The 9,931-nt window shown below is 46.4% G+C and overlaps 1 protein-coding gene across 1 annotated transcript in view; it reads right to left on the reverse strand.

The window, feature by feature from the left end:
• The window catches only part of TRPV3 (transient receptor potential cation channel subfamily V member 3), a 47,239-nt gene extending 37,590 nt beyond the window's left edge, over positions 1-9,649 (reverse strand). The window contains exon 1 of the mRNA XM_029286027.1: positions 9,528-9,649. Coding sequence (XP_029141860.1) covers positions 9,528-9,649 — 122 coding nt within the window. The remainder of the gene's footprint in view (positions 1-9,527) is intronic.
• Between the last annotated feature and the right edge of the window lie 282 nt (positions 9,650-9,931).

Raw genomic sequence — 9,931 nt, forward strand, 5'->3', positions numbered from 1 at the left:
TGTCTGTCTGTCTGTCTGTCTGTCTATCTATCTATCTATCTATCTATCTATCTATTCACTTATGTTTCCATCTATCCATCCATCTATCTAGATCAGGGGTAGGCAACCTTGGCCCTTTTATGACTTGTGGACTTCAACGCCCAGAATTCCTCAGCCAGGCACGCTGGCTGAGGAATTCTGGGAGTTGAAGTCCACAAGTCATAAAAGGGCCAAGTTTGAAGACCCCTGGATTAAAACAAGTGTTTCTCAACCTTGACCATTTGATGGTGTGTGGACTTCAAACTCCCAGAATTCCCCAGCCAGCTTCTGGGAGTTGAAGTCCACACAATTTAAAGTGTCCGAGGCGGAGAATGTCTAGATTATAACATTTCCCAATCCAACTGTGTGGCCTCCACCTCCCAGAATTCTCAGCAGTGGGTGTGGCCCTTGCTGGCTGGGGAATTCTGGGAGTTGAAGTCCACAAGTCTTAAAGTGGCCGAGTTTGAGGACCCCTGTCCTACGAAGTAAACCCACATTAGAGGAAAGCCTCAGAGAATCAGGAGGACAAAGGGGAAAAAAAGTAAGAACACAACAACTGAGTAACAAAAAAGGGAAGTCCAGTCATCCTGCAGTGGGTCACACTTACCTGCCCAGGTGAGGTGTGGTGTTTGGGATCTGCCTGGGTTTGATGCGCCAAGAGAGGGTGGAGGGAAAAAGAAGAGAAGCAGGATTGAGCCTGGTTGCAAAGGAAAAACACATCTAAATATCCATCATTCATCAGCCAGAAGAAGCAACGAGAGGCTTCCACATGGCAGCAGCGGGCAGAGAGTCCAAAAAAGTCAAAACAGTCAAAAGGGCCACCACAAAGGGAGGGGCTTTGTTCCACCCCCAATCGCCATATTTGACTTTTCTGACCTTCCTCGCCACATTTCAGTTAAAATCAAACCCTCCCAGCCGAGCTCGATTCCTGGGGACCTCACGGACACACTGCATTCCTCAATTGGCTTCTTCAAGGTGCTAGTCCAGTTTACAGGCCCGGATTGAGCCTGATTGCGAAGGAAAAACACACCTAAATATCGAATGTTTGTAAGCCAGAAGGCGCAACCAAAGGGCTTAGACACGGCGATAGCAGGAAGGTGGTTTCCTGCTCGGCAGGGAGTCAAAAAGGTCAAAAAAGTCAAAATGGCGGCCACGAAGGGAGGGGGGGCTTTTAATCCCAACCACCCCCCTTTGACTTTTCTGACTTCCGTCCCACGTTTCACTTAAAATGAAAGCAAATTCTCTCAAGCCAAGCTCATTTTCCGGCGACATCATGGACGCACTTCTTCAATTGGCTTTTTCAAGTTTCTAGTCCAGTTTACAGACCTTGACTAAGCAGGAAGCTGCAAATCACCCAGACTTACCTTGGATGGCTAGATGAGCAGCATATAAATTTAATAAATAAATAAATAAAAATAAAAATAAAAATAAAAATAATAAAAATAAAAATAAAAATAAAAATAAAAATAAAAATAAAAATAAAAATAAAAATAAAAATAAAAATAAAAATAAAAATAAAAATTAAAATTAAAATTAAAATTAAAATTAAAAATAATAAAAATAATAAAAATAATAAAAATAATAAAAATAATAAAAATAATAAAAATAATAAAAATAAAAATAATAGTAAAGTTGGAAGGGACCTCCTTCCTATCAAAATTAATTAGGCCCACAAAAGAGGTTAATAAGTTTGCAAATTACAAAAAAAAAGCAAAATTACCACTCGACTCTCTCTCTTTCTCATACCCAAAGTGTTAAATTTAGCATAAGAATGGATGCAATCCATTAATTAATCCGGATTACACCCACTTCCCCCATACTTCCTACTGTCTGAACCTGTAAACCTAAGCAACTACCTATTTTTATTTATTTATTTATTTTGCCTACCAGGTCCTCCGTGCAAAAGAGTTGAAGGGACAGACCAGCCCAGTTAGAAGCCCCTCTATTATAGAACTCTCTGGGAGCAGCTGGCAATGCTGAGTGCACTTCCCCAACTCTGATTGGCTCTACTGAGCAAGCCACACCTCCTGCTGCCTGTCTGGCCAATGGGGAACGGCCTGTGGCTGTCTTGAAGTCTTGCTAATGGCCTCTTGGTGCCAGAAAGTTATTTAAGAAAGTGGGAGGGGCCTCCAACCTTGGCTACTTTAAGCCCTGTGGACTTCAACTCCCAGAATTCCCCAGCCAGACATGCTGGCTGGGGAATTCTGTGAGTTGAAGTCCACAAGTCTTAAAGTTGCCAAGGTTGAAGACCCCTGACCTATAGGGATTTTTTTTTTTGACCTGCTTAGGCAATTCTGTGCTGTCACATCTACCAATGTTGGGTTTAGCCTCTGCGTTACATGTGAGCACACTCACAGTGGCCTGGTTCTCACGACATCCTGGTTTTGAATTAATCCCCGTTATGATTCTATCCGATGCCCTGAATCATATATTCCCTCGAAGAGGATGAGGTTCACACTTCCAATGAAGATCAAGATTAAAAGAAGCCAAGGTTAGCCGGTTGTGTGAATGCAGCCATTTGCGCGTTCCTGGAGCGAGTGGCGCAAACGCAGCCTTGTGTGCTTGTCCAAACGTCTGCGAGAGAGTCCGAGTAATGTGGGAAAGAGGGATTTATTTATTTTTTATGCTTTCTGACGCAAGGATCATGAACTAGGGATTCGGGCAATGGTGGCAATTACACAAGCCAAGATCAATCCTGTTGGGTCACCTTGTGGCAATCGCTCTTTCTTCAGCTAATCCTACCTCACCGGGTGGTTCTTGGAATAAAGAGGACGGAAAGGAATGGTGAGTGTACTGATTTGAACTCCAGACTGCTAACTAACGTCATGTATGTATGTACATGTACAGGTGATCCTCGGCTTACAACAATTTAATGAAGAGAAGGACAAGGGGGGACAAGATAGCAGCGTTCCAGTATCTCAGGGGCTGCCCCAAAGAAGAGGGAGTCAAGCTATTCTCCAAAGCGCCTGAAGGCAGGACAAGAAGCAACGGATGGAAGCTAACCAAAGAGAGAAGCAACCTAGAACTAAGGAGAAACTTCCTGACAGTGAGAACAATTAACCAGTGGAACTGCTTGCCACCAGAAGCGGTGAATGCTCCAATACTGGAAGTTTTTAAGAAGAGACTGGACAGCCATTTGTCTGAAATGGTATAGGGTTTCCTGCCTGAGCAGGGAGTTGGGCAGGAGGGTAATCAAAATACATTAAAAACAATTTTGTTTTTTAAAAAAAACCCGCAGAGCAAAGTGTTTGGGAAGAAAATGCCAATAGATTCTAACTGTACAGGCAGGATCCCGAAATGACTTGTTATTAAGTGAGACATTGGTTCAGGGAGTCCTGTCCCGCTTTACGACCTTTGGTTCAGGGAGTCCTGTCCCGCTTTACGACCTTTCTTGCCACGGTTATTAAGTGAATCACTACAGTTGATAAGTTAGTAACTTGGTTGTGAAGTGAATCTGGTTTCCCCATCGACTTTGCTTATCGGAAAGTCACAAAAGGGGATCCCGTGATCCCGGGACACTGCGACCGTCATAAATACGAGTCAGTAGCCAAGCGTCTGAATTTTGATCACGTGATCCTGGGGAATGCTGCAACGGTCGTAAGGGTGAAAAATAGTCATAATGCATAATACCACTTTACAATGCCTTGGTAAGGCCACACTTGGAATACGGCATCCAGTTTTGGTCACCACGATGTAAAAAAGATGTTGAGACTCTGGAAAGAGTGCAGAGAAGAGCAACAAAGATGATCAGGGGACTGGAGGCTAAAACATACGAGGAACGGCTGCTGGAATTGGGAATGTCTAGTTTAAGGAAGAGAAGGACGAGGGGGGACATGATAGCAGTGCTCCAGTATCTCAGGGGCTGCCCCAAAGGAGAGGGAGTCAAGCTATTCTCCAAAGCGCCTGAAGGCAGGACAAGAAGCAACGGATGCAAGCTAACCAAAGAGAGAAGCAACCTAGAACTAAGGAGAAACTTCCTGACAGTGAGAACAATTAACCAGTGGAACTGCTTGCCACCAGAAGTGGTGAATGCTCCAATACTGGAAGTTTTTAAGAAGAGACTGGACAGCCATTTGTCTGAAATGGTATAGGGTTTCCTGCCTGAGCAGGGAGTTGGACTAGATGACCTCCAAGGTCCCTTCCAACTTTATTATTATCATTATCATTATCAATTCATTTGGCGACCGTTCAAAGTTACCACAGCACTGAAAAAAGGGACTTAGGACCGCTTTTCACACTTACGACCGTTGCAGCCTCCCCATGGCAACCGGATCATATTTATGATGATTGCCACGTCCCGGGGTGATGTGATCGCCATTTGGGGCCTTCCCAACTGGCTGTCAACAAGCAAAGTCAATGGGGGAAAGCCGGATCCGTTTAACGACCGCATGATTCGTTTAACAACCGCAGCGATTCCCTTTACAACTGTGGCAAAAAAGATTGTAAAACGGAGCCAAACTCACTTAACAACCGTCTTGCTTAGCAATGGAAAATTTGGATTCCGCTGTGGTCGTAAAGCGAGGACTACCAATTACAGCCGGTTCAAAGCGGGATCTCTGTTTAAAATGGCTTGAGCTCGTTTTAACGCAATGCGTCTAGGTAGTTTGGGACCAGAATTTCTGTTGCTAAGCAAGTCAGTTGTTAAGTGAATCGCGCTTGTATTTGCAACCTTTGGTGCCACCGTTGTTAAGCGAAATGAACGGTCACAAGTCAAGGACTTGCTTAACGACCTCAGGGTGCCATTTAATGACGGTTCGAAGTTAATGACGGCCCTGAAAAAGGGGATTTACGAACGGAACACCAAACTTACAACGGTCACGGCATCTTTGTGGCTATGTGGTTGCAATTCCAGAGCTTGACAACTGGTGTGTATTAATGACAATTGCAGCATCCTGGGGTCGTGTGAATGGCCCTCGCAACCTTCCAGGCTGGCAAAGTCCACGGGGCAAGCCAGATTCACTTAACAGACTGTGCTTTGCATAATGCAAAAAAAAAAAAGTCATAAAATTGCATGTGACTCGTTTAGTGACCGTGACAGGTCCCAATTCTGGTTGTAAGTCGAGGACCACCTGTATTCCCAAGAGGGATGTTTAATTGTTGTGTGGAGTTGTGCTGCAAAGTGACTCACGGTTGGACAGCACACTCTCAAACAGTCTAATGAGGAAGTAGGTAAATTATATAAGCGAGTAATATATTCATTTAAATCCAGTTTACGGCTTGGGAGAATTGGAGAGCTGGGAGGGGGTGGAGTCAGGTAGGTGGAACAGCAAATTAAGGGTTGCTGTTCAATTGCTGCAGTAGCTACCAGCAGCGGTTTGACCTTGTTTGACCTTGAAAAGCTCATCAGGGTTGGGCTACTTGGTGCTTGAGGGATGGAGCACCACCAGGAAATCCAGGTTTCTTCCTGATGCTGTCTTCCTTTCCTGAGCTTAAATCATGTTTTGCTGATCATCACATTCCTTATGCAATATCGTCTCTTTAACTTTCTACGCAAGTATTTCTGGTGTCTCAGGAATTTTAAGATGGGCGGACTTCCACTCCCAGAATTCTCAAGTCACTTTAGAGAGGACATGAATCTCTTTCCTTCATAGGTCAAGAATTTTAAGATGGGCGGACTTCCACTCCCAGAATTCCCCAGCCAGCACGCTTTAAGATGGGTGGGCTTCTACTCCCAGAATTCCCCAGCCGGCATGCTTTAAGATGGGTGGGCTTCCACTCCCAGAATTCCCCAGCCAGCACCCTTTAAGAGGGGTGGACTTCAACTCCCAGAATTCCCCAGCCAGCCTGCTTTAAAAGGGGGGAATTCCACTCCCAGAATTCCCCAGTTAACCTGCTTTAAGATGGAGGGACTTCACCTCCCAGAATTCCCCAGCTAGCACGCTTTAAGATGGGTGGGCTTCCATTCCCAGAATTCCCCAGCCAGAACTCTTTAAGATTGACTTCCACTCCCAGAATTCCCCAGCCAGCCTGCTTTAAAAGGGGGGAATTCCACTCCCAGAATTCCCCAGTTAACCTGCCTTAAGATGGAGGGACTTCACCTCCCAGAATTCCCCAGCTAGCCTGCTGTAAGATGGATGGGCTTCAACTCCCAGAATCCCCCAGCCAGCACGCTTTAAGACTTCTACTCCCAGAATTCTCATCTTGCCAGAAATGCATTCCTTTTCTCTACAGCTGGAGAAAGGAAGCAATCCTCAGCATTCTTACTCAGGCTGGCTTCCGAATGGAGTCACTGTGCTCCAGGCACGTGAGGAATGACAGGCGGATACTATCCTGCAAGAGTCGATTCACTGCCTCGTCACCTTCTGACAACACACCCCGGTTTCTCCTGCTGATGAAAAATGCCCTTGCCGACTTGCACATGTAAATGTGACAGGTTAAGGTGAGCGATCTAGGAGAGATGTTTCTCTAAAACAGGCGTCTCCAACTTTGACTACTTTAAGACTTCTGGACTTCAACTCCCAGAATTCCACAGCGAGCCATGTTGAAGTCCACAGGTTTTGTGGATTCTGGGGGTTTCAGCCGGCCTGTCTCAAAGCATGCTGGCTGGGGAATTCTGGGAGTGGAATTCCACCCCTCTTAAAGCATGCCGGCTGGGGGATTCTGGGAGTGGAAGTCCACCCCCCTTAAAGCATGCCGGCTGGGGGATTCTGGGAGTTGAAGTCCACCCCTCTTAAAGCATGCTGGCTGGGGAATTCTGGGAGTGGAAATCCACCCCTCTTAAAGCATGCTGGCTGGGGATTTGGGGAGTGAAAATCCACCCCTCTTAAAGCAGGCTGGCTGGGGGATTCTGGGAGTGGAAGTCCACCCATCTTAAGGCATGCTGGCTGGGGAATTCTGGGAGTGGAAGTCCACAAGTCTTAAAGTGGCCAAGGTGTCAGATCCCGGCTCTAAAACAACAAACCAAAGCTCCATCTCAGCTCAGAATTCCAGAAGAGACTGGGACACTGTGACTGTCATAAGTATGAATCGGTTGCCAAGCATCTGAATGTAAATCACAAGACCCTGGAGATGCTGCAGGTGCACCTGCAACAATTAAACCTTTGCAGCATTTCTGCAATTTAATCAACTTGCTCCTGCGTACGGAAGGAATGTTGGACGGCACACCCAGGTCGGGAAGCCTGCCCTTGGCGATTCGACGTTTGGTGCCAACGCCAGAAGCTCTCTGGCAAATAAACCTGCCTGGATTGGGCAGGAGGGTAATCAAAATACATTAAAAACAATTTTGTTTTTTAAAAAAAACCCGCAGAGCAAAGTGTTTGGGAAGAAAATGCCAATAGATTCTAACTGTATAGGTAGTCCTCGACTTACGACCACAATGGATCCCCAAATGACTTGTTATTAAGTGAGACATTGGTTCACGGACTGTTTGAAGTTACTATGGCACTGAAAAAAGTGCCCCCCAAGCCATAGCCGAGCAAGACACCTGCCTGCCCGCCCGGCGGTGCTCTTCCTCCTGTCCGAGGTTTTCATTGTTGTGAGCATTTCTGTTGAGGATTGGCAGGGGGGTGGGGTGGGGGGATTTGGTTTTTATTCCCCCCATCTGCTGGGTGGTTGCAGCAGGTTTTGGTCACTTCACATGACCCTGGGACACTGTGACCGTCATAAGTATGAATCGGTTGCCAAGCCTCTGAATGTAAATCACAAGACCCTGGAGATGCTGCAACATTCCAGCTGATCGGCGCTTCTTCTGGGCTCAGCAGAAGCGCCAGGATCAGTGCCGAGCTCCAGCTGGAGCCTGGCCCTGATCCTGGGGCTTCCGCTGAGCCCTGACAGCCCTGCAGCTCCAGCCGTCTCTCGCTCAGGCTTGTGCGGTGCTGCCACCGGTTCAGCTCATTCCCCTCCCCCGCTACCACTTTTCTAGGATGGTCGCGTACCACCTGCCAGGTGCCAATGTGCCACAGGTGGTACCCGTAACACTGGTTGAAAAGCCCTGCATTAAGCGATCGTACGAAGTTACAATGGCACTGAAAAAAAAGCAACTTACAACCGTTGTTCACGCTTACGACCACAGCAGCATCCCCGTGGTCACGTGATATACATTCAGATGCTAGACAACTGGTTCGTAGTTATGACGGTCGCAGTGTCCCGGGGTCGTGTGATCCCCTTTTGGCAACCTTCTGACAAGCAAAGACAATGGGGAAGCCGGATTCGCTTAACAACCCTGTCACTAATTTCACAACTGCATTGATTCACTTAACAACGGTGGCAAGAAAGGTCGTAAAGCGGGGCAAAAGCCACTTAACAAATTTCTCATTTAGCAACATAAATTCTGGGCTCAATTGTAGTCGTAAGTCGAGGACTATCTATATTCCTTCCCGGTATATTAGCTTCACTGCATTTATTATTATTAATGAGGTTATTGTTAGTTCTTTAATATCTCTTTTACTGCTGCTACCCCACTTCTCTGCCACAATTAGTTTTCTCCTGGCCTTCTGAGTCCAAAACAATGAAAGCAGACCTCAGATTGATTATTGGATCCTGTCCTGAAATTAACTAATCCATTACTATTGGGCAATGTTACTGTATATTGCTAAACCTTGGCAATTCTAGAATGCAAGGAGCTCTTGCTTTTTCTTTAAGCCCTCCCCTCTCAAAGCAAGCTGGGTGGGGAATTCTGGGAGTGGAAGCCCACCCATCTTCAAGCATGCTGGCTGGAGGATTCTGGGAGTGGAAGTCCATCCATTTTGAAGCATGTTGGCTGGGGGATTCTGGGAGTGGAAATCCACCCTTCTTAAAGCATGCTGGCTGGGGGATTCTGGGAGTGGAAGTCCACCCATTTTGAAGCATGCTGGCTGGGGGATTCTGGGAGTGGAAGTCCACCCATTTTGAAGCATGTTGGCTGGGGGATTCTGCGAGTGGAAATCCACCCTTCTTAAAGCATGCTGGCTGGGGGATTCTGCGAGTGGAAGTCCACCCATTTTGAAGCATGTTGGCTGGGGGATTCTGGGAGTTGACGTCCACCCATCTTAAAACAGGCTGGCTGGGGGATTCTGAGAGTGGAAGTCCACCCATCTTGAAGCATGCTGGCTGGGGGATTCTGGGAGCGGATGTCCACCCATCTTGAAGCATGCTGGCTGGGGGATTCTGGGAGTGGAAGTCCACCCATCCTGAAGCATGCTGGCTGGGGAATTCTGGGAGTTGACGTCCACCCATCTTAAAAGTTGTCCAGATTGAGAAACACTGATATATGGAACGGACCAGGTTGAAAACTCAAGATTCTGGTAGCTGAAATAAAACTGGTTTATTTTTTTTTTTAAAAAAAGGGGCTACCAGACTCCTAATTTTTTTTCATACCCTAAATTAATGTGACTCTCCTCCTACTCCAACCGAGCCAATTAAATGGTTTTGATGCTCCCCATGATCCGAAACTCCGTCACTCTGGCCATTACGCAAGGTACAGAAATAGGTCAGATGTGATAATCCAGCGGTATCCTTTCATCAAGACGGCTTGGTGGAATCTCCAACTTTGCACGGCAGCTGTAACATCTGCCAAGAAATGGGTCACTTACCTCTTCTTGGTGGGGGTACCTTCGGCTGTTCTCTTTTCATGGCCGGCCGCTGGCGGAGTCTCCCGAGGATTCAGCTTCTTGGTCCCCATAAGAGGGACCATCTCCTTGATGTCTTTGATCATCGTTCTAATCTAGATGAAAGGAAACTCGGTTAGTTAACATTGTTGGCAGGTCTTCTGCTCATGAATTGAATTGAATTGGATCGGATTGAATTTAATAGATTTTTTTTCTTAAACCCTACCTTTATTCCTTTATCGGTCATTCAGAGGGGTGAATATAGCTAATCCATCTATTTTCCCCACAGAAATAACCCTCTGAGGTGGGCTGAACTGAGAGAGATTGACTGGTCCAAAATCACTCATCTGATTTTCATGCCTAAGGCAGGACTAGAACTCCCAATCTCC

The sequence above is a fragment of the Protobothrops mucrosquamatus genome, unplaced genomic scaffold (genome assembly GCF_001527695.2).
Source record: "Protobothrops mucrosquamatus isolate PMUCROS unplaced genomic scaffold, P.Mucros_1.0 scaffold2746, whole genome shotgun sequence".
In the NCBI taxonomy this organism is placed as follows: domain Eukaryota; kingdom Metazoa; phylum Chordata; class Lepidosauria; order Squamata; family Viperidae; genus Protobothrops; species Protobothrops mucrosquamatus.